Raw genomic sequence first — 24,615 nt, forward strand, 5'->3', positions numbered from 1 at the left:
GAGGTATTACTGTAGTTGTTTATTTCCTTGACATCTGGTGGGAGTTGTTTATTTCCTTGACATCTGGTGGGAGGGCGTTCCATAGGGCGGGTGCCACTATTGAGAAGGCCCTCTGCCTGGTTCCCTGTAACTTGTGAGGGAACCACCAGAAGGCCCTCAGAGCTGGACCTCAGTGTCCGGTCTGAATGATGGAGGTGGAGATAAGTCCTATTGGACTTAATGAAACTGGCTTCTAGGTACATATACTTAGGATAGTACTGTCAGATATCTAACCCACGTCATCCAAAATGCTTGAGGCAACTTACAACATAGTACATCCATAACGGAAAGGGAAATAAATATGATGAAAATATCAATGAAATACACTGTCAACTTAAAATTACCTCCAGGAGCTTAACCGAAAACAATAAAGGTTTGCAGCACTTTAAGCCTGGACTTTGGCAACACTCTAAAGAACACAGCAACCAAGTTATAACTCCATACATCATTATGAAATGAGCATCATATTATAACAACAAAGAGGGCATTCTTAGCAGACTGCCAAGATGGTAATGAGACACAGGACTGGAGGTATTTTTTAAAAAATACACAGAGCCCAGTGCATGTGGGCTATGTTTTTCAGCTGGAGGACCACATTTCCTTGTGGGGAATCTTCCAAGAGCAGCATGCCAGTGGTGGGTGCAGCCAGAAGCAAAAGTGTTCAGGGCAACAAATGCACATTTTACATTTGTGTCATAGGCTTCATTCCAGTCACACAAAGGTCACAGGTTTCTACACCTACACCTACCCCACACGAGCCTCCATCCAGTCAAGCTAGAGGCATTATCACAGCCCAATGATACATCCCAGCCAAACAAAAGCACTTGAGAGGAGTGTGAAGCAGGGTTGGGGAAATGGGTTACCTGGGGAGCGGATGTGGTCTGGTGAGAGTCCTGATGTCCAAAGGGAGAGGCCACATTTGGCTCCCAGGCCCAAAGTCAGCCTATTAAACAGGAATGGACAGCACAAGCACCTCAGATTGTACCTGGCATGAAGAGGAACTCAAACATCTGATGGAACATGCTTTCTGTAACCTTACTCATCAGAAAGCATGCATATTGCTGACAACGAACTCCAAAACTCTGGATAACCCCACTAAGCAATTTCATGTAGATATTAAATAGCATAGGGGAGAAAATTGAACCCTGAGGAACCCTCACTGGAGGCTCCACAGGGCTGAAGAGCACTCCCCAAGCATCCCCCTCTGGAAATGACCATCCAAGTAGGAACCACCACAAAGCAGTGCCACCCACCTAAGTCAGACAGCTGTTCCAGAAGGATACCATGGTTTATTGTCTTGAAAGCCATTGAGAGGTCAATGAGAATTAACTGGGATACATTTCCCTTGTCTCTCTCCCGACATAGGTCATACAGGGCAACCAAAGCATTCTGTGCCAAAACCCCAATTGAAATGGATCTAGAATATCAGTTTCCTCCAAGAGCACCAGAATCTGGTCCACAATCACCTGATCAAGAACATTTCCCAAGATTAGAGGATTAGCAACTGGGCAGTAGTTTCTTAGATTTTCTTAGTCCAGGGAGGGCTTCTTGAGGAGTGGTTTTACCATTGCCTCCTTCAAGCAGGCAAGGACCACCCTCTCTTTCATGGAGACATTAATCAACTCCTTGGCCCAGCCAGTTGTCCCCTCCCCGTTAGTTTTTATCAGTCAAGAGGAGCAAGGGTCCAGAACTCAAGTGGTTGCCCTGAGTGAACCAAGAACACTGCCCACCTTATAACAAGTCGGAGTACTGCTCTTATCCAGTTCAGTATTATGTACAGTGGTACCTCGGGTTAATTACTTAATTCGTTCCGGAGGTCCGTTCTTAACCTGAAACTGTTCTTAACCTGAAGCACCACTTTAGCTAATTGGGCCTCCAGCTGCCGCCGTAGCACGATTTCTGTTCTCATCCTGAAGCAAAGTTCTTAACCCAAGGTACGATTTCTGGGTTAGCGGAGTCTGTAACCTGAAGCATCTGTAACCTGAAGCGTATGTAACCCGAGGTACCACTGTACTCTATTGGTAGCAGCTCTCCAGGATTTCAGACAGGGGCTATTCCCAACCCCATCCAGTGATATTGGGGATTGAACCTAGGACCTTTTGCTTGAAAGGCAAATACTCTATCACTGAGCTATGGCCCTTCATCTTTTCCTAAACATTACTGTTCATTCAAGTGACTTTTCCAAGATCTAAGCTTTGCAAGATCAAAGCAAGGGTCTTCACTGCAGACTAATCAAATATGCTACCTAATTCTAAGCATAGCTTACTCAGAAGCTAGGCCCAGAGTTCAATGGATTTTATTCACCCGTTAAGTGTGCATGACATTGCAGCCTCAGCTACCATGGAAAATCTCAGCTCCCTTAAAATTTTCAATAAACATTGCTAAATCCGATCTTTCTCTGCCAAAAAGCTACGCTTCAATGTGCAAAAGGAGAGGAAAAATAAACATTAACATTTGAAGAAAGCTGGGAGGCATCAAGGCAAGAGCTCACAGAAGTTACGTAAAAGGTGCAATTTGAAAAACAGCTGGAAGGAGGCTCTGGAGCAACCAAAGCATATAATGTGTTTTTATTGTATCTTTCCTATGCCCAGAACTCAGTGCAGCCCACATTTCATCCTCACAACAATCTTTTCAGTTGGGTTAGGGCGAGTATATGCATGTGTAAGATGTTAGTCTTTATGATGCCACATGACTGTTTTTAGCGAGAGTTTGGTTTAATTTTCACTACCATTTCAGACAGGTGAGGGCTAATTTAATTCTTCAATACAAATGTCGGAAGGCTTGGCTACAGCCCTCCTTTCTGATATGCTTTTTGTCTACATGGAGGGACTTTACCTTTCTGCATGGAGAGGCACAGGGACTGACCACTTCAGAGAGGTCCACAGTGAGCATAATGTGTGAGAGGAGATTTGCACTTGGGTTGGTGTGGCTATGTGCCCTATGGTGCAGGAAACAGTCCTCTATTTGAAGGAGTCCTCTATTTGTTAGGCTGACCAGTCAAAACCTGGTTTAAAGAAATTCTAAGAAGGGAGCGGGGAGAGCTTTAAGTTGCCCATCAACAATCAGCAAACCTGGACAGCAGAGGAACCACACTAAGTCATCAGGTCACAATGGTGCCAAGATGTATTTCTGTTTAGGAAACAATAGAAGCGGTTTTATATTGAGGGAAACCACTGGGCCTGTCTACTTGCACTGAGAGGTGGCAGCTCTCCAAAGTTTCTTCCAGCCAGGAGGTATTCTCAACCCCACCTGGAAATGCCATTGGGGATTGAATCTGGGACCCATGACATACAAAACAGATGCTTTACTACTGAATTACAGCTCTTCTCTAAACATGTCATAGAACAGTTTAAAATGCAAATAGAAGCTTCCAGTGTGCTTATTTTTAAATGTGCATCTACACATATGAATTGGCATGTGCCACTTTTAAGTAAACCTTGTGAACGCTGCTGCTGCTCCTCCTCCTTTTTTCTTGGCACTTTGTAAATGGCCAGCCTAATCAGGGTCTTCAGGGCCTTAAGGCCAACCCTGCGTCCAATGGGGGCGACGCAAGGCTGGGTGGGCGCGGGAGGCCATAACAGCAAAGGTTCATGGGAGTTTGGTCAAGTGGCCACAAGACCAATAGAAACGAGGCTAGTGAGGCGGCCGTGAGGGACCTGACTGCAGTGTTATTTGGACCCACCTGGACTAAAATGCGCCCTATCTCCGCCCCCGGCCCGGCCACCTCAGCCATGGGTCCTGGCTGAGGCTCCCTCCCCACAGCGGCGGGACTGCGGCGCACCACGTGACCGTGGCCTTAGCAACGGGACGCGCGGCCCGGGCGGGACCATTCCTGTCAATCTGAGGGGTTTTTATGTGGAGATGCAGCAAGGAGAAAACATAAGCCCTGGGGTGAGGCGGAACCCAATGTTTCCCTCTCATTTCACATTTCGTTTCCTCTGCACAAAAGCCTTAAACCTCAGTCCGCAAACATTCTACGTCTCTCTCCCCTCACCAGGGCGGTAATAGTACGACCCAAATGGCCCGGAAGGGGCGTGATCTAGACCGGAAGAGGAAGCACAGGGCCGTTTCAGAACCTCTCTAGCGGGTGTCATGGCTGTCCCTTGCGCCTTAATCACGAGCTGCGCCGCCGAGTTCCCCGGGGAAGAGCTGGTGAAACGTGAGTCGGCTCGACCCCCGTCAGCCTTGTTTCTTTTAAACTGCTGCGCCGTGGCGTCATCTCTCGGCGCCGCCTCTGATTTTGGCGCCGTTTCTCGTGGGATTTTCACCTCCCCCGCAGCTGCGCGTTGCAGTATTTAAGAACTTCCTCCCCCCTTAAAATGCAAACTAGTTACTCAGTTACGTGGAGTTAGACTTGGAGCCTGTTTGCCAACCCCAGAGTTTCCCTCCTCTAAAATCCGGGAAATAATGGAGTGTCCACGAGCATGTGCAGAGTGTCAACAACAGACTTGCTCTCGGTGTCAGGCTACTAATAAACGAGAGAGAGCGAGATAAAGTAGACTTTAGGCCTGTGCTAATTGCTCTTCTGAAGTGTGAGGAGTAAAGTGGGTTATGGAAGGTGCTCAGAGATCAGACGCTGAACCTTTGTATTCATATCTTCAGACTTGTGAAGTAATAAAGCGTGCTTTGGAGTATATGCAGAGATCATTTTACTTGCCTCCTTGGTGGCCACAATCAGTCCTCGCATAGGTGGGAAGGGCTGTCACATTGGAGACCCATTTCCTCTCCTCTCTTATCCTTCCTCCAGTACCTCCCGTATTCTGCATTTCACATTTCTCTTGATCTGGTGCTCTCCAAATGTACCTCTTTGGTATCTGCCATCTGTACAGCACACAATATCTGTGCAAAACATTGCAATGCCACTTTTCTAGTATATGCCCAAAACAGGTTATAATAAAACAGTTAAAACATATAATACCAATAATGTAATTGTTAGATAGGCAAATGGCAGCAATTTAAAACCTGCAGAACCAAAAGGCATTGTCTGGATCCTCATTTGTTGCAATCCGTTAACCATAGCTGCTGTTTCTCATATAATGGGAACTATGGTTAACTCTGGATAGTTAGTCTATTTTTCTCCTTGTGCAAAGGGACTGTGGGTGGATGCAACAAAGCTTTTACATAATCTGGTTTATTAAACCAAAATTTGATCATGTGAACAGCCTGTCGATTTTCTTGCAATTCTGTGAGAGGTTTTCTGAAGTTTACTCCAGCAGGTGGCTCTCCAGACACATAAAGCAGGAGCTCTGTTTGCATACTTTCCCAAACCGGAGAGAATTAAATGAGATCACTTTAAAAAGCATTTGAAGGAATCACAACTGCTTATACTATGAAGTAAGCTGAATACCTGTTGGGAACACTGTCAAAAGTCAGGCTAGAAGGAATTTGTAGCTTGCTAGAGCAGCTAGTAGTAACATACAAAGAATTTTGTGTGTGTGTTTGTGTTCTGGATTGAAGTCATAAAAACAGCCACCTATTGATTTGAAGTGGAAATTCCGCTTTTGCACAGTCACTGTCTAGTCTCCTGGGTAGGCTGGAGTGGAATCTATGGCAATATGATATTTTTTATATTAATTGATGTACCATTACATATATGAAATACAACAAAACAAATAACACAAATGCATGGAGAAGAGAACATAAGAGAACATATAACCAAATATGAATGCAGTCATAGCTGAAATCATCATACAAGTATATTACAATGTGATTACTCCCAAATCAGATTTCCAAAACAATAATTGAGATGACAGGAGGTTGAATCTCTGGCAGCCCTGTGTTGATGTATATATGAGTCTTGCTTAGTTGTGTCTGTGGTCATTTGTTGTACACTCCAGTGGTACTACAGCTGAAATCTACCTGGGACCACAGCTGCTGATGTGGACACTGCCTTCAATCCTGAGTGAGAGAAGGTGGGCTATATCAGTGTGGGGAATTGTTACGGGTTGGCAGGCCAGATCCTTATCCCCCCACCATCCCCATAGGCCTATTTTGACAGATGGGTGGGATCACCCACCTGCCAGTAATAAAGACACCAGGTGATTGATGCGTGTCAAAGTTCAAAAGAGGACATAGTGATCAGCAGTCAGCTGATTGTCACTTGCAGCAACATCCTTTGAAGATGCATGTTCAAGCACCAATCAGCTGTTTGATGCTGGAAGTAGATCTTCAGAGAAGCTCCTTGTAAGTAACGGAAAGATGAACCTTGGTTGCATGAAGTCCTTTTGAAGTCTCTGCAGAGGAGGAAATGCTTCTTAAAATGGATTATTTCCCCCTCTGCAGAAAAAGCAGCTTGCATTCAAAGCACTCAGGGAACTGGTTTGAATATAAACTGCTGCCTCCAATGTGGGGGGGGGGGGGGAACCTTCAGGAGCTTAACTTGAAACGAGAAAGGACTTCTGCTTTTGTTTGTTCTTGGCTATAGCTCATACTGAGAAGAGAGATTAACCACAATTCCTGGCACGGCATGGCAGTAAAAAGGAGCAAAGTGGCTTCAAGCACATTTGCAAAATCATAGAAAGCCATATCATAGACAAACAGGCCAAACCCTACGGCAAAGGATAAATGGACATAAATCTGACACCAGGAATCACAAGACAGAGAAACCAGTAGGAGAACACTTCAGTCTCCCAGGACATTCTATACAAGATCTCAAAGTAGCTGTCTTATTACAAAAGAATTTCAGAAATAGACTGGAAAGAGAAGTTGCTGAATTGCAACTTATTACCAAACTTAAAACCATGGAGAGACCTGAATAGAGACATTGGATTCTTATCTCATTATACATGATAAAGCTATTTTTAGCCATCTCACCCCTTGCTTTTTCCTGTAAGACCAACTGCAGTTGTTAACAGTCGGTTTACCACACCTATCAGCCATTCCCACCACCCTTCTGAGTAATACCCCTCCCCACCCTCTCACTATATATAAGGGTCTGGTGACTTCTGTTTCAGTGTATATGAAGAAGTGTTCATGCACACGATAGCTCTTACCGATAACAAACTTAGTTGGTCTCTAAGGTGCTACTGGAAGGAATTTTTAAATTTTGTTTCGACTATGGCAGACCAACACGGCTACCTACCTGTAGTAATATCATGGTTTGCCTTACTGTGTCATGTGAATCATACCACTGCATATGTGATTTAAGCAATTGTTCAGTCTTCTTGCTTTCCCCTGTTCTACACTGACCTCTTGCATGCAGAACCGGCCCTCTGGTTCAGATGGGAGCCCAAGTCCACCCCTGTTCAACGTAGTTCACTTTGCAAATGTGAGTGAGTTGGGTGCCTGCTACAGCAGATCTTCTTTGTCAGAGCGCAGTGGGAAGGTGTCAAAGAGCTGGCTTGCGTTTTGTGAAAACACAAACCACAGAGGTTGGCCTTGAGGCGAGCTGAAGTGTTGTGGTCACCGAGTGCGTCTCTTGATTTTTCAAAGCTCTTTGGATGTGAAACCACAGACCTTCCCTATGGTTGTGAAGATCAAAAATGAAAAGCGAGCAATTCCATCAAGACACGGTTGTTTCCAAACCCACGTACTTTTGCCTTTATAGCAGTTTTCTGAAAAGCCTTTTTTGGGGCCAAAAGCAGTGTGGACTTGAAAGCTTATCCTAAAATGGTTATGTTCTCTCCAGCTAGATATAGAAAGGTATCATTATAGTGGGAGGGCTCTATGATATTTGCATGAAAACGTACTCTGCTTTTGAGGGAAACTTCTGAAACCCAACGGCTTGAGTGCATCTATTCCAAGGTTCTGGAGGGCTTGTGGGTGCTATTGCACGCTAGTGTGTGGGATGTAAGTTAAAGTTGGAGCTATTTGATACAAATGGATCACAGATGAATCAGGTTGCCTCTCCCTTTGGCTAGGCTAAGAGCTACTTTTATGGGAAGGCCACTTATGGGATGAAGGTGGGCCACAGCTCCACCCAACCCACAGAGTGGGCTGCCAGGAAGCCCTGCTGCCACAATCATCTCTCTCTTCACACACTTTTTGTTGTCTCTGTGTTAACAACTGGAGCGGGGAAACTGGCATTCCTTAGTGACTACCTTTGCCTCCACAAACCTCTTGTTCATTTCCAGAAGCTCTTCTCTGGGCCCTATCTCTGCCTATGGTGTAGTAGTGGTGATCAGAAAGAGAGCTTGGTTTGCTGTGACCTACCTGAGAGGTCTTAGTATTAGTGTTACCATTTGTTTACAAAATTTCAGACTGTGTTTCATTGTGTCATGGGCTATATGAAATTGTGCTCTTGTTTTTATTGCTGATCATTTTATTTCAAAATAGTTTTGAGCTATTATATGAGAAGCGATTCATAAATCAAATCAATTAAATAGTAATTCCAGGGCAGTTTCTTATGTATTACCACAGGTACCAAAATCATGTAAAATAAAAACAGCCATTAAACACCCCACTCCCAAAGTAAAACAGCAACATGAGAAAATACAAAACTCAACAAGTGGCAATCACTAATTTTCCTGGGAAAATAAAAATGTTTTCACTTGGTGCCATCAGTTTCTGGCATCTGTGCCTCCATGGGAAGGGAGTTCCACAGTTGGAGGAGCCACAACAGAGAAGGTTCTTGCATCCCTACCCAGGGGCCAAGCTCACCAGCCGGATGAGAAGAGCCTCCACACAGTCTACTGCAGGGTCTGGAATGGTTGATATTTTCCCAGCACTAGTCAGCATGATGCCCTTCAGATGCTGTTGATTTACAGCTTCCATCATTTTCTCTGACTACTGGCTAAGGCTGATGGAGTTCGTTTACATCTGGACAGCACCATGTTGGCTAGCCCTGAGCATGTTAACACATTTTATAACTGGCTTTAGTATTCTCATTGCCCTCCTGAATTTTAATGATTTTATGGATTTAGCTGTAGGTCCTTCAAGTTGCAGATACAGTGGAACCTCGGGTTGTGGACGTGATCCGTGACGGAGGCATGTCTGCAACATTTGTAACCCGCAGTGCTGCGTCTGCACACGCGCGTGATGTGATTTGGCATTTCTGCGCATGCACAAGTGGCGAAACCCGGAAGTAACCCTTTCCGGTACTTCCAGGTTTCCCACAGTACGCAACCTGAAAACGCGTCTGTAACCCAAGATACCACTGTACCTAGATGAGATGGCAATCCTAGGCTTATTCGTATGAACAATCCTGTTTTCATTGAGGTTGTGTACAGGAGTGCAGACTCACTCTCATTTGACTAGAGTACTGTTTGGTGTGTGTGACATCTCTTTCCTTTGGTCATAAAGCTCACAGTGTGGTCAACACACTCTCTTACCTTCTCTGCTACCTTGCATGGTGGCAAAATAAGAAGGGAGGGATGATGCAATCTGCTTTGAGCTTGGAGAAAAGGCAGCGTTCATAAGTAGTAAATACAGTGGTACCTTGGGTTAAGTATTTAATTTGTTCTGGAGGTCCGTTCTTAACCTGAAACTGTTCTTAACCTGAAGCACCATTTTAGCTAATGGGGCCTCCTACTGCTGCCGCACCGCTGGAGCACGATTTCTGTTCTCATCCTGAAGCAAAGTTCTTAACCCGAGGTACTATTTCTGGGTTAGCGGAGTCTGTAACCTGAAGCATATGTAACCTGAAGCGTATGTAACCCGAGGTACCACTGTAAACTGAAGGGGAAAAGAATAGTAGTCATTTAATACTCACTAATGGCTTATTAATGGAATAGTGGGAAAGGACCATAGCTCAGCGATAGCATCTGCTCTGCATGAGCAAGGTCCCAGGCATCTGGGGAGACCCCTGCCTGAAATCCTGGAGAGTTTCTTGCAGTCAGTGTGGCAAATACTGGCCTAGATCAACAGCTTCTTATGCACCCACCAAAATGACGTCAACAATGCTGCAGAGGCTTTGGATTTATTTATTTACAGCAGGGGTTTGGAACCTACCTTTCCCTCCTCCTCACTGGGCAGCTTTGCCAGATGGGCAGGCAGCTGGAAAGGGGCTTTCCTTTGAAGTTGGCCTGCAATCAGTTTCATCGCTGACTGCTTTGAAGTAGACTTCAAGGTGATTTTGCTGCACCTTTATGTGCCTCACACCTGACCTCATCAGGGATGGGGCAGGTGTGTGTGGTTTGGGGAAAATGGCCTCCTGGGTCTGATTAGGAGGTTTCTCTACCCCAGTGTGCAGCATTTTTATGCCCCCCTTTAACAACAAATTCACTGGGTGATGAAGAGAGCATCTGACTAACAATAACAGCAAACAATTCCTACAGTAACATCTGTTTGGGCAAGATTGTGCAAGCATGTTCTGGGGTTCCCTCTTTTCTTTCCACACTCCCAGGGCTTCCCAAAGAGGACAGGGGGTGTGAGGTCATGATCACCACCTCTTAAGGTCCTCCATATGTTCCTCTTTCAGGTATTATTGGGACAAATGAGCTTCCCGAAGATGTTTCCACAGGCAGCGGAGCCCGGTTTTACCCCTGGACAATAGAGAATAAATACTACTCGGCTGACATCCATCTCTGCGTTGTGACAAATCAGTTCCTCGTGACAGCTGAAATTGCTGAGTCAGTGCAAGCCTTCTTGGTTTATTTTGACAGCACATCAGTGAGTACTTCAGAACTTCAGTGCCTACCTGTCTTAATGGATCATGTGTGATCTTTTAAAATTGCTGCTGGTTTTGCTTGCTAGTTTGTTTTGCTTTCTAGGAGGGGGTTTGGTCTTGTTATTAGAGTTTATTTTTGTTTTGTACTGTTGTCAGTTTCCTGTAACCTGCCTTGTTTACTTTTGTAGAAAGGCAGGGAATGAATTCATGAATAATAATTTTGATCTCTGCAACCCTCTGTCCCTTGAAATTATAATGACCAATTCTGGAACTGACAAATAACTTGGTAAGTTCCTTGAAAGTGGTTTTAAGGTTGCCTGCCCCAAAACTGAGGCAAGGAAGAACTTGTAAAAAGCAAGAGGGAATTCTTGTTTATATTTTGCTCCCAGACTCTCAGGAACACCATCATGCGATAATTCCAGCATGGATATTTATGTGCCTTTTAATGTCGGCTACTTTATCCTCATATTAAATTGATGCAGTTGTTAGAATAATTTTCCCTCTCTTCAACAACACCTATGTTGTGTAAATTAGCCTTTGCCAACTTGCTCTTTTGGATCACAACTGCTATGCTGGCTGGAGCTCATGGGAGATATGAACCAAAACATCTGGAGGGCACCAGGTTGCTGAAAGCCTTTTTGGCTCTGTTTTCAGAACAACACCATCCCAATTTTGGAAATTCCAGCTGAGCTACGTCATTACCATTTCTATTACACATACATAATGCTTGTAGAAAAAAGTTTCCTGAGAAATTGTTAAGCAATTTCTATTTGTTTTATATAAATTTGTTTAGCAGTCAGGGGTTGCCAGTGTGGACGAGTTGGACTCCAGATATATAGTTAGGTTCCTAACTTCCATCAGCCCCAGCTGGCTGAGCCAGTGATCAGAAATACTGAGTTGCAATTCAGCAAAATATGGAGGGCATCACTTTGACTACCCATGGGTAGTTTTGTTTACTTGGGATAGCTTTATTACTTATGTTATTGTGAGAGGGTCTCTGTTGTTGTCGTTTAGTCGTGTCCAACTCTTCGTGACCCCATGAACCAGAGCACGCCAGGCACTCCTGTCTTCCACTGCCTCCTGCAGCTCGGTCAAACTCATGTTTGTAGCTTCGAGAACACTGTCCAACCATCTCGTCCTCTGTCATCCCCTTCTCCTTGTGCCCTCAATCTTTCCCAACATGAGGGGCTTTTCCAGGGAGTCTTCTCTTCTCATGAGGTGGCCAAAGTATTAGAGCCTCGGCTTCAGGATCTGTCCTTCTAGTGAGCACTCAGGGCTGATTTCCTTCAGAATGGATAGGTTTGATCTTCTTGCAGTCCACGGGACTCTCAAGAGTCTCCTTCAACACCATAATTCAAAAGCATCAATTCTTCGGCAATCAGCCTTCTTTATGGTCCAGCTCTCACTTCCATACATCACTACTGGGAAAACCAAAGCTTTAACTATACGGACCTTTGTTGGCAAGGTGATGTCTCTGCTTTTTAAGATGCTGTCTAGGTTTGTCATTGCTTTTCTCCCAAGAAGCAGGCGTCTTTTAATTTTGTGACTGCTGTCACCATCTGCAGTGATCATGGAGCCCAAGAAAGTAAACTCTCTCACTGCCTCCATTTCTTCCCCTTCGTTTACCAGGAGGTGATGGGCCCAGTGGCCATGATCTTAGTTTTTTTGATGTTGAGCTTCAGACCATATTTTGCACTCTCCTCTTTCACCCTCATTAAAAGGTTCTTTAATTCCTCCTCACTTTCTGCCATCAAGGTTGTGTCATCTGCATATCTGAGGTTGTTGATATTTCTTCCAGCAATCTTAATTCCAGTTTGGGATTCATCCAGCCCAGCCTTTCACATGATTAATTCTGCATATAAATTAAATAAACAGGAGACAATATATAGCCTTGTCGTACTCCTTTCCCAATTTTGAACCAATCAGTTGTTCCATATCCAGTTCTAACTGTAGCTTGTTGTCCCACATAGAGATTTCTCAGGAGACAGATGAAAAGGAAATGCAAGAAAGCAAAGAGGGTCTCTGGCTATATTCAATTGTTGTGTTTACCATTAGGCAGCATTACAGTATTACTTTTGCACTTTTGTAACAGCTTTGTTGGTTAAATAGTAAACTTGACATCAAAGTTTTAAAAACTTTTTTGAAAAAGTTTCTCTAGCTCCCAGCGGACTACAACGCAGGAGTGCTCTCTTCTCCATGCACCAGAAGACTGGTTCGTTTCCAGAAGGAAGACCTCCCACTTTTACTCTAGAGCTAATCTTTCTGTTGCCTTCTCAGCAAACAAGCACAGGGCTCTCTTGTGACAAGCACCTCTTCTGGTGACATAGTGTTTCATTGGTTAATGTGCATTTTAGTGGGGTGGACTCTTGTTCCTTGTTCCTTTTGTTAGAGTGGACATCTGCCAGGTCTAGCATTTACATTGCTAAGCTGAGCTATATCACTGCATCACAGTGGCACTTCGAAGGAAGTGGGCTGTGACTCCTCCAAGGAGGACATCTTTGAGGCTGACAGTGCAAGTTTCTGTTTTGATGCTTGTAAGATTTCCTCCCTGGAGCGAAGGTGGTTGAAAACAAGAGTTACAAGTAGCTGAACCACTATCTAGACCTGTTATCTTTTCTCAGTTTCATTCACCTCCGTGTCTAGTCAAATTGGAGATGCTTGTTTGTTGCTAAGTGGTGGCAATTAAAGGACAGGAGGAAATCAAGTGTGGAGTAATTGAGCAATGTTCTCAAAAGCAATGGAAGCAATTTTGGAACCCAAATCTCTTTCCTGCCCCATCAAAAACCAGCATTTACAAGCAAGAGTTGGATTTGCATTCCAAATCCCACTTCGTATATATCCTTGAGCAAGTTGCTCTGTCACATATTCAGTTCCTGTCAAACTGCAACTGTAAATGATATGCCTTCCACTGCTGCTCTGTGCACAAATTAGGAGTGTGTTTCATTTTTCACAAAATGACCCTGATTCCCAAAATTATTACCCAGAGCAACTAGATATAGACTTACAACGCTGTCCTGTGCCTGTTGACTTGCCTGCCAGTCTTCTGCATTTTTCTTCTTTGCCCTTTGGTTGGCAACTGGGGGCCAGGTAAGCAGTGCTTGGGTAGTAGGATTTGACCCAGGGAATTCTAGCAGCTGACCCCTAATCACACTAAGGACATCACATTAAAATATATTTATGTCTTGCTTTTTTCACGTGAGTGGCTTTTCTTCTGGAGATGATCTCTTGTATTTTAATCTCTCTTACTCTCAGCTATGCTTTCTTATCAGGGCTATGTTATTTATTTACTTTGACATTTATATACTGCTTAATCATTAGCATTTCTAAGTGGTGTACATAAAAGTAAACTATGCAGAGAATAAACAATTAAACCTAAACACTACCATAAAATGCCTGCTGGAATAAGAAAGTCTTTGTCACTGTGCACCTGAAGTTCAGAAAGGAGAGTGCCTCTCTATAACGGTACTTAATGCACTTTCACTTGTAATACTAAAAAAAAAAAATTACCTAGAGAAGAAGGTCAGCAACCTCTGTGTAATTTTTATAGATCTCTGGGTTGGACAGCATCTCTACGTGGCTCCCCCTCATAGAAGAGTGGCTACCAGAAGTGATGATCTTAGTCTGTGACAGAGTCTCTGAAAATGGTAAGGCAACAAGGCCAGGCCTTTGGGAGGGTGGGTTTGACTGTTCTGGCTGGGGTTGATGGGAGTTGAAGTCCAGAATGCATGGCAAGAACTCAGTTGGCGAATGCTGCTCTCCATCCTAGTAAGATAGCACGGTTTGTGATCATGTGCTGAATGCAGACCCTGACTGTGTATTTATATCCCACTTTTCTTCCATCATGGGACTCAAGAAGACAATTTGAGTTCTGCGTCAGCTGCATTGATCAGATTGTTGAAAGTCCCACCTTCTGTTCTGCAGTTTCCAGCCTTTAATGGCTGCATAAATTAGTTTAAGTGTGATGACATATGATGGCGAAGTTCTGGGCAGAACAAGTTGCCCATATATAGCTTCTAGGACAAAATAAGAACCTTCCCCAAGGCATTCCATCCAAGGAGCTCCCAGTACTGTGGTTCTAATGTGGCTGCAAAAGGAAGTGCATCTATTGTTGGCAAAAAACAGATTCCGTTTATTTTAGGCATCAGCCGACAGAAAGCGCAAGAGTGGTGCATCAAGCACGGCTTTGAGTTGGTGGAGCTCAACCCGGAAGAGCTGCCAGATGAGGACGGTGAGTTTCCCTCCACTTCCTCCTTCCATGAAGTTAACTTTGCTACTTGCCTGCCAGGTTTTTGCCTAGATTTCTTAGATTCTTATTTCTGGGCACGCTTCTTCTCTAGCTTCTCTGCCTGCACTGGTGCCGTCTGTTGTTGGTGACAGACACAGCACCAGAATTACGAATCAGCATTGTACCTTGTGCCATGGCTGCAAGCTGCCTGCCGGTGCTTTAGGGACATAGGATGCTGCCTTATACAGAGTCAAACCAATAGTCCATCTAGCTCTATATTGTCTACATTGACTGCCATTGGCTCTCCAGAGTTTCAGACAGGCAGTATTTCCCTGTCTTGCCTAGAGAGGCTGGGGATTGAACCTGGGATCTTTTGCATGCAAAGCAGATGCTTTGCCATTGAGCTACGGCCCTTCCCCATGAAACAGCATGCCACATCATAATCTCTTTCCTAGTTTTAAAAATTGCTGGTTTAGAGCCCAGTGGGAAAATTTCAAGGTGATTCATCAGTTTAACAATAAAATTGAACCAGCTAAATTGTTCCCAGTCTTTCGATGGCATCACAGTTTCTCTGGCTTCTTTTGACTCTGTGCAGGAGAAAATCTGTAGACAAATGCTAAAGGCGATCAAACAGAAGTTGTTGGTTGGTGTTCCTTTCTTTTTTTCTTTTTTTAACCCTTCTTCATTGATTCCAATTTGAAAACTGAGCTAGAGCAAAAGTCAGCTTTGACAGAGAGTAACAGCTGGCTGAGAACTCAGTATTACATTTTTCATCTTTGTTCCAAGCTCTTTATTTGCATCTCACTCTCCTCCAAAGGTTCAGGATGGGTAACACATTTTGGAGTGTAAGTTGAAAGTGAGAGTGATATTATGCACCTTAACCAAAGAAAGTCTGTGTCGTTTTGGGAAATTGAATGAATATATGTTTATCTGCTGAATATCTGAGAAAGTTCCCCAGAATTTACAGAATGGCTTTAAAAAATAAGAAACAGCAACATTATCACAGGCTTCTTTGTGTGTTTAAATAAGTGCACCCAGAATTCCTAACTAAATTAAGAGATAGTGCCTTCTTCCCAGTTTCTTAATCTGTTGATTGGTTTCTGAAGAAGCCTTTTTAAAAGCACGTTTCCTTTCCCCTCTCTGCTTCTTTAGATGACTTTCCAGAATCGACAGGAGTGAAGCGAATCATCCAAGCCTTGAATGCCAATGTTTGGTCAAACGTGGTGATGAAAAATGGTACGTCATTTTCGGTCTGCTTTTTAAAAACGTTGTCTCTTCCTCTATATAGCTTCCTCTGCTCTCTCACTGCTTTGCTCTCACTGCTTTGCTCAGGCTCCTCTTCACGCCTTCATTCTGTGTCAGAATTTGCACTCGAGGCTTATGAGAAATTAAAGCTCATTCAAGCAGAGCCCTGGCAGCCGAGCCACCAGCCTCAGCTCGCTCTAGCCCCTAGAACTAGAAATGAAGCTCCCGCTGGTGCTCTGTGCTTCACTTCTATATTTACAGCCTTCCATCCCATCACAGAGCAATGGCTCGGAGCACATCTCCTTGAACAGGGTCTGAAATGGTCTGGGTTGCAGGAGGCACCTGGCTGGACTGATTCCCCAGCTGCTTGGAACTGGATGCATTTCCCTTGCAAGTGAAGAGAAACAAAAAGTTCCTGGATTGGTCAGATAACGTCACCTGTTTGGACATATAATTACATTTGAGATTTGATACTAGCCGGAAGTAGTGTTGACACACTGGATTGTCTTGTTCCGTATTCCTTTCCCTTCTTCTTTCTTCTTATATTCACATTCATTCACATTTCTATCTTGCTTTTCCTTAGGGCGATGTACCTCATTCTTCCCCAATCAGTTTTTCATCACAATAACCCTGTGAAATTGTTTAGGACAAGAGTGTGACAGATCCAAGGTTGCTCAGGGAGCTTCGTGGCTGATGGGATTTGACCCCTGGTCTCTCCCAGCTCCTAGTCCAGCACTCTGACCACTGCACCACCCTTTCCATTGTGTTTTCTCACCTCAAAGATTTCTGGGTGGGCAGGGGTGAACTTGTGTGGAGATTGACCTTGGGGTTTTACATCTCTGTATCATGCTGAAGGGACGCGGGTGGCGCTGTGGGTTAAACCACAGAGCCTAGGACTTGCCGATCAGAAGGTCAGCGGTTCAAATCCCTGCGACGGGGTGAGCTCCCGTTGCTCGGTCCCAGCTCCTGCGAACCTAGCAGTTCGAAAGCACATCAAAGTGCAAGTAGATAAATAGGTACCGCTCCAGCGGGAAGGTAAACGGCGTTTCTGTGTGCTGCTCTGGTTTGCGAGAAGCAGCTTTGTCATGCTGGTCACGTGACCCGGAAGCTGTACACCGGCTCCTTCAGCCAATAAAGCGAGATGAGCGCCGCAACCCCAGAGTCGGTCACGACTGGACCTAATGGTCAGGGGTCCCTTTACCTTTACCTATCATGCTGAATACATGACAGCTGAGACTGTGCTTTGAATACTCCACCCTCCTTAGTTCCATAATAACAGAATGAGCCATCAATGGTATCAAGAGCACATTTGCTCATTTGGGGGAATGCATAAGGCTAACCACTTGGTGGCTTCAAGGTGGGAGTTTTCAGACCTCCTTTCTTTAAGTTGGCACTCACAGATGTTAACACGTCACAGCAGAGCAAACTCTGTAGGACTCCACCGGGGAGGGAAATTTCCCTTTGATTGCACAGATGGTTACAAAAAACTCAGGGGGCTTCTGAATTTAACTTCAGTGTGGCACCATTGTAGCAAATGGCAGAAGAGGTGCCCTGACCCTTGTAGCGCAGGGGAAGCCTGCTTGGGAAAGTTGTTGTGTCTTCCCCAGAGAGCAGCCTAGTTACTGGGCAGACATCTCTCTCTAGTCGTGGCTGGTGGCTTAAGCAAAATGAGGGGTGGGTGGAGGTTAGAACTCACCTCTAGCCCAAGATGGTTCTTGCATAGGAATTCTACCCCTGGTTATCCCTTATCCAACCCTAGATCCACAGTCACAGCCTTCTCCCATGATGCGTATGTCAGTCAGCTGATCAGCAGCTACACGAAGCTCCTGCTTATGTTTTTATACAGCGAGCCCACCTCACACACAAAGTGATACAGGAAGGGCTTCTGCTTCCCCCTCGGAACTGGCATCACTTCAAGTGTTAAACTCACAGCTCTTTCTTTTCAGATGTGAATCAAGGCTTTGGCTTCCTTCCTGCTTTAACGGGCACAAGTCGCAGGCTTAGGACAGAAGAAAACGAAGCTCCAGAAGTAAACAGTAATTTTTAAAAATCCTTTTTTTTTATTCTCCTTGCCTCCTCCACCCAAAAATCCTTCTTTGTCCATTCTTTCTTGCACTCCTGTCCCCTTTATCGCAGCTATGAGCTTCCTTTGTGGGTTAAATTGGTCAGTTTACAGGTCCATAACTTAAGCTTATCACAGCCATGAGGACTAGGAATTTAACTTGCTCTTTACCTTTTTAGAAAGCCCCAAACACCTCAGATTCCACGGATACTAAATTCTTTGCCCAGTACCAAATCCTGCTCTGTTCTTAGCAGTGGGGAACAAAACCAGTCCTGTCAGGGCTTGTGGGAAAATTCCCTTCCACGTTGGTCTGGGACTTGTGGCCTGTGAAAGCCAGAAGACCAGCTCTCTTGTTGCCTATGTTGTATCTAATTTCATTTCTCCCTCCCCACCAGCCTGATCCCTTGCCAGTGGAGAGAGCTGTCGATGCAGGAGAAGACGTGGCTGATGCAAACAGCCAGCAAGCTGACCCCGCTGCTGGTGAGGAATTATCTTTTCTTTGGGAGAAAACAGCAAGCAAGGCCAAACTTCTTGCTGGGAGCAGCTAGGGCTCTGCCCCTCCAGCAAGCAGCTGGCAGGTCACAGCTGCCCATTTGCCCCAATGCTGTGGGCTGAATTTGTTTGAATTGGGGGGTGTCTTTGGGTCCACCCCTTTGCTTGGTGCAAATGTATATGGTCAAAATCAGGCATAGGCAAACTCGGCCCTCCAGATGTTTTGAGACTACAGTTCCCTTCAACCCTGACCACTGGTCCTATTAGCTAGGGATGATGGGAGTTGTAGTTCCAAAACATCTGGAAGGCCGAGTTTGCCTATGCCTGGTCTAAATCCACTTAGCTTTTCTTTAAATTTCTTGATGCAAATGTAACAAAAAGAGGAGACGCCTGATGTTGGCTGCAGCTGCTGTTAGTAATTGCCATTCAGTGATATTTGTGTATGTTTAGTGAACTGGCTTTTTAAATGGGTTTTATGTATTCTCATTTACCATATTTTTCGCTCTATAGGACGCACTTTTTCCCCTCCAAAAATGAAGGGGAAATGTGTGTGCGTCCTATGGGGCGAATGCAGGCTTTCACTGAAGCCTGGAGAGCGAGAGGCGTCGGTGCGCACGGACACCTCTCGCTCTCCAGGCTCCAGGAAGCTATCTGCAAGCCTTGCGCACCCGGGGGGAGTTCCCCCGGGCACGCAAGGCTTGCGGGCAGCAGCCTGCAGCACGGGGCGCCCTCCGGAGGACCCCCGTGCTTCGCGCAGGTGTCGGCAAGCCTTGCGCTCCCGGGGGATCTCCCCCCGGGAGCGCAAGGCTTGCGGGCGGCAGCCTGCAGCGCAGAGCACGGGGCGCCCTCCGGAGGACGCCCTGTGCTTCGCGCAGGTGTCCGCAAGCCTTGCGCGCCCGGGGGGAGATCCCCCTTGGGCGCGCACGGCTTGCGGGCGGCAGCCTGCAGCGCGGAGCACGGGGCGCCCTCCAGAGGACGTCCTGTGCTTCGCGCAGGTGTCGGCAAGCCTTGCGCACCTGGGGGATCTCCCCCTTGGGCGCGCACGGCTTGCGGGCGGCAGCCTGCAGCGCGGAGCACGGGGCGCCCTCCGGAGGACACCCCGTGCTTCGCGCAGGTGTCTGCAGCCTGCCGCCCGGCGCGTGGGGCGCCCTGAAGCAGAGCGCCCCTCACGCCGGGCAGACATGGGCCAGCCTCACAAGCTCGGGGGACAACGGGGAGGCGCAGCGCTGCCATCCCACTGTTCCCCGACCTGGTTTTGGGGGGGAAATAAAGGGGAAAAAATTTTCCTTTATTTCCCCCCCAAAAAAGTAGGTGCGTCCTATGGAAGGAAGCGTCCTATGGAACGAAAAATACGGTACTTGTTTTTGTTGCAAACTGTGGCTTAAAAATTGTTGAAAGAAAAAAAAACAGCACCAGCTCATATTAGATATATATATATATATATATATATATATATATATATACACACACACACACACACATACACACACACACACACACACACATATATACACACACACACACACACACACACACACACACTCATACATATACATACATACATACATACATACATATGTATAATCAATCCTGACTTGTAGATTAATATAGGTAGTCCATATGTCCAAATAGATAGCCAAAGGAGATGGGCTGTAAATGTGGTTATACATTCATTCTGCTCTTATGATTCTTACAGATCCTATGCTCGATATGGATATTCAAGAGCTTGCAAGCCTCACTGCAGGAGAGGGAGACCTAGAGAACTTTGAGCGATTGTTCTCTAAGCTGAAGGAAATGAAAGGTACTGCCCATCTTGTGTATGACACAGTCTCTTGCAAGCCTTTCTATTTGGGCCAGCAGTTCTTGGCCACATGTGAAGTTTCCTATTTGTTTTTAATCTGGGAGTTAAGATTTCAGTATAGATTCTACTCTGCTTTCTGTTTTCTAGTGGTGGGTAAAACTCTCCTTGTCAGACTTAAGGGGGGAAATGTTTTCTAAAACTAGAAAGAAAGTTTGGTTTTAATCTGAGCTTGCTTCATCCCCAGTGATGTCACTGAGAGGGCGGTAGAATCTGACTCTTCCTCCTTGCCACTCTTTGTAGCTTTCGCAACACAGTCATACCTCACATTGTGTCCGCTTCAGGTTACGTGTTTTCGTGTTGCATCCTGTGGCAACCTGGAAGTACCGGAATGGGTTACTTCTGGGTTTCAACGCTCACACAGAAGCACTAAATTGCACCACATGCATGCACAGATGCGGCACTTTGGCTTGCGTCAGTTCCATGTTACAGACGGGCCTCCAGAACGGATCTCGTCCGTAACACGAGGTTCCACTGTAGTGACAGCAAAGGAATGAAGTAAGGTATCTCCTCCTCCTACAGAGAAATGCAAGTGGCCCTAGGAAAATTGAATTTCCCAGTACTCCTTGCACCTGGCACACTGCTATACAGTGGTGCCCCGCAAGACGAATGCCTCGCAAGACGAAAAACGCGCAAGACGAAAGAGTTTTCCGTTTTTTGAGTCGTTCCGCAAGACGAATTTCCCTATGGGCTTGCTTCACAAGACGAAACGTCTTGAGAGTTCTTGCGAGTTTGTTTCCTTTTTCTTAAAGCCGCTAAGCCGTTAATAGCCACTAAGCCGCTAAGCCGTTAATAGCCGCTAATAGCCGTGCTTCGCAAGACGAAAAAACCGCAAGACGAAGAGACTCGCAGAACGGATTAATTTCGTCTTGCGAGGCACCACTGTAACAGCATCTCAGGCATGGAGGGGGAGAGGAAGGATGCGGCCTGCCTCCTATTACCTTGTTAGCACAGTAAAGGTAAATGAGAGGTTTAGGAGAGCAAAGATGGAGGATTAAAAGCTGATCCAGAGATCAATATTTGGCCTCTCAGTGCTATTTTTATGCTTGAGATGAGCTTTATGTGCTGTCCAGATTCTTATTTCTCATTCAGGAAATATGTATTTTGGGTGCATTGCTGGTTTGGTATCTGGTTCTTCAGCAATGAAAGAACCAGTGCATATTTTCTATTTTCAGGCTGGTCCCTTTTGTGTAGTTTTCTTTCAGCTTGGCCAGTTCTCCCCCCAACTGATAGATAGATAAATTTATTGTCATTGTCCGTATATACACAGTATACACAACAACGAAAATCAAACACCCACCCAAAGACCGGGAGAAACACCCTTCTGCTTTTTCTCGACTCTTGACCAGTTTTGACTGTAACTTTCTTACCTTTTCATTCCTATAGAAAAGGCTGCCACGCTGCCACACGAACAGAGGAAACTGCATGCAGAAAAGGTGAGGATTTCAGAAGAGCTCAAAACTGCCCTTAAAGAGCCATTCTTAGCCAGCATTTCTAAGTAGAAATTGCACTGCAAGCATTCTAAGCCAAAAATAGCCTAAATCAACTATTTTTTGGGGGGGGGGGAGCTTTGGTACTTTGGCTCATTGGCATATTATCAACTAGATTCTAGTGGCCTCGCCTTTCCTGCAGTTAGCGAAAGGAGACTTTATGGGAACCTGCTTAATTTGGTTTATCTTTAGAGAGAATTTTAATGTTGTTGTGTTTGAGACCACACATATTGGCCCTTGTGTACTTAACAGAGGACATCCACTCTTAATGGGTGTGTAAATGAGAGATGGTTTCTAGGACCCATGTACCTATGGGACCGCCTCTCCTGGCATGCCCCGCGGAGGACCTTAAGGTCCACAAATGACAACACCTTAGAGGTCCCAAGTCGCAAGGTAGTTAGATTGGTCTCAACTAGGGCCAGGGCCTTTTCAGTACTGGCCCCGACTTGGTGCAATGCTCTGTCACAAGAGACTAGGGCCCTGCAGGACTTGACATCTTTCCATAGGGCCTGCAAGACAGAGCTGTTCTGTCTGGCCTTTGGTTTGGATTGTCTGACCCTTATGTTTCCCTCCCCTTATGGTTTTGATCTATGGGCTACTACTAAAATGAGGCTGCATTTTAAGTTATATTTTATCTTGTATTTTAAATTGGTATTTTTTAAAAAAAATAATAATGTAATTTTATTGGTGTTAGCTGCCCTGAACCTGGCTCTGGCCGGGGAGGGCGGGGTATAAATAAAATGTATTATTATTATCATCATCTGCTGCAGGAGTGTGGCCGTCTCCTGAGATTTTAACTTGTTTTGGTAACTTTTGAATTGTAGGTTGCCAAAGCATTCTGGATGGCCATCGGAGGAGACAGAGATGAGATCGAAGGCTTGTCTTCCGACGAGGACAACTAAGGCCTGTATGTTGTGACGAGGATTGTTTCTTGCGTACCAGCCATTGTTGGCTGCCATAGCGATTTTTCTTTGACGAAAGGCCTAGTTTTTTGCATTGGGTGCAGCAGCGGCTGGAGAAAGACCGACTCCTTGCTCAGTTCCCACCCACTGAAATGTGGATGGCCCCGTTGTTTGTTTCCTTGCCTGGATCTGTCGACGGGAACCTGGGAGCTATCAAGTCAATGAAGCAGCAGATGTGTTGCTGTTGCATCTCTGGAAGAAAAGAAAAAATCATGGTCCCTTCCCAACCCCAGCAGAGAGCTGTAAAACATCTCTTTGTGAAACACTCATTTGTGTACTGTTTACCTCCACACATGCACATCTTTTTATTTGCCGTCATTTCAAAGGAGAGACCAAGACCAAGGGCAGGGGGTGAGATAATAATCAGCAAGCCTTTGTTAGTGGGATGGGGGGGGGGAGTGATATTTCTGGATGTACTTGTACATGATGGGAAAATTTGAGACCAAATGGTACTCGCACAGGCTAAAATGCTTTTTGAATATTTATCAACTTTTTGTCATCACAATAGGCATGAGAAAGGTATGGTTTGAAAATGTTCCCTCCCTGTTCTATCCCCACCTCCAACCCCAACCCCCCAATTCCTCTTATGGCAGCTGAAAATGTAGGTGCATCAGTAAGCAGGCAGGAGAAAGGCTTGCGCAGTCCTTTAGTATTTTATAAGCCCAGTTTCCTTGCCCTGTGTACCAGCTCCCAGTAACTGGGCAAGGTGAATGAAGCTGAGTGTGGAAGATTGCAACCCCAACAACTCCATTAAAGAAGGACAGCTACTTCTGCAGTTTCTAGGGCAAATGATGGGAGCATCTTGCCGCTAGAGATGGGGGCAGGTGGGAGAAGAGAAAGAGGGTGCCCAACCAAGAGGCTCGAGAACCATAGCTAGTCTGTCTGGCTCTCATTTCATTGTAGTAGCGTATGAATGAGTGTGGTGCCCACCTCCTTCCAGAAAGCAGGGTTAGAGTGTCACTGTAGTCAAGAGTTGCTACATGTATGGAGATTTTCCCGATTGCTGCCTTCAAGTGTAGCCGCTTGGGGTCAAAAGCTCTGTGTGCAATCCCCCGGGAGAGGGGAATTTTATCTCTGACCAAGCAATGGCAGAATATAGGATTAAATTCACTGCAGCAAAGGAAGAATTAAACTGCTTTTGGTGCAAACAAAGTGTGGATAGAAACAGCATAAAACTTGAGTTTGCACAAGCACCGGCGTTTCCTTTTCTGCTTTTGAAGTAAACGAAGGCCACAATCCACTGATATTTCCCTGCATAAGGGAAAGCCTTGGTTGGTTTCTTACTCAGCATCATTTTATCACCGGGGTGGGGAGGGGCTTATGCAGGGGGATTTCCCCCGTAGATGGTGATCTAGACATTAATGGGAAAACCCACAGTGAAAGCCTATTGTACCTCTTGTGTTTCTTTTGTGAACTGTAAATGGGCTGAATAAAGTTTGTTATCCATGAGCAGTAAATCTTGAACCCTGGCATTATAGACAGTGAGGAATAGTTTAGGGTCATAAACTAAATACTGTATTTTTCCGTGTATAAGACTATGTTTTTTGCTAAAAAAATTAGGCAAAAATTGGGTGTCTTACATACAGATAACGAATGCAGAGGGGGGACGTGCAATTAATGGTAGCAAGAGATTGGCAGCGGTGAGCGGGCAGGTGATTGGTGGCTGTGGCACGGCCTGCTGGCGATTGACTGTGGC

General features: G+C 45.4%; 2 protein-coding genes across 5 annotated transcripts in view; one reads left to right on the forward strand and one right to left on the reverse strand.

Annotated features, from left to right (window-relative positions):
* The window catches only part of IQCH (IQ motif containing H), a 79,733-nt gene extending 75,795 nt beyond the window's left edge, over positions 1-3,938 (reverse strand). For 2 of the 4 annotated variants that reach the window (XM_080981652.1, XM_080981654.1), the window contains exon 1: positions 3,722-3,901. In XM_080981652.1, coding sequence (XP_080837778.1) covers positions 3,722-3,772 — 51 coding nt within the window. In that variant the 5' untranslated portion in view covers positions 3,773-3,901. Of the gene's footprint in view, positions 1-3,721 lie in introns of all 4 variants that reach the window. The other 2 variants (XM_080981653.1, XM_080981651.1) reach the window with 2 other exon arrangements.
* A 120-nt stretch (positions 3,939-4,058) lies between these two features.
* Positions 4,059-24,376, forward strand: AAGAB (alpha and gamma adaptin binding protein). Its single transcript, XM_080981656.1, has 10 exons — positions 4,059-4,198; positions 10,397-10,587; positions 14,133-14,229; positions 14,724-14,813; positions 15,963-16,046; positions 18,002-18,084; positions 18,513-18,597; positions 20,306-20,410; positions 21,854-21,903; positions 22,782-24,376. The coding sequence occupies exons 1-10, from the start codon at positions 4,132-4,134 to the stop codon at positions 22,857-22,859; spliced, it is 930 nt and encodes a 309-aa protein (XP_080837782.1). The 5' UTR covers positions 4,059-4,131; the 3' UTR covers positions 22,860-24,376.
* Positions 24,377-24,615: the final 239 nt, after the last annotated feature.

This window comes from Podarcis pityusensis (genome assembly GCF_964106645.2).
Source record: "Podarcis pityusensis genome assembly, chromosome: 14".
NCBI lineage: Eukaryota > Metazoa > Chordata > Lepidosauria > Squamata > Lacertidae > Podarcis > Podarcis pityusensis.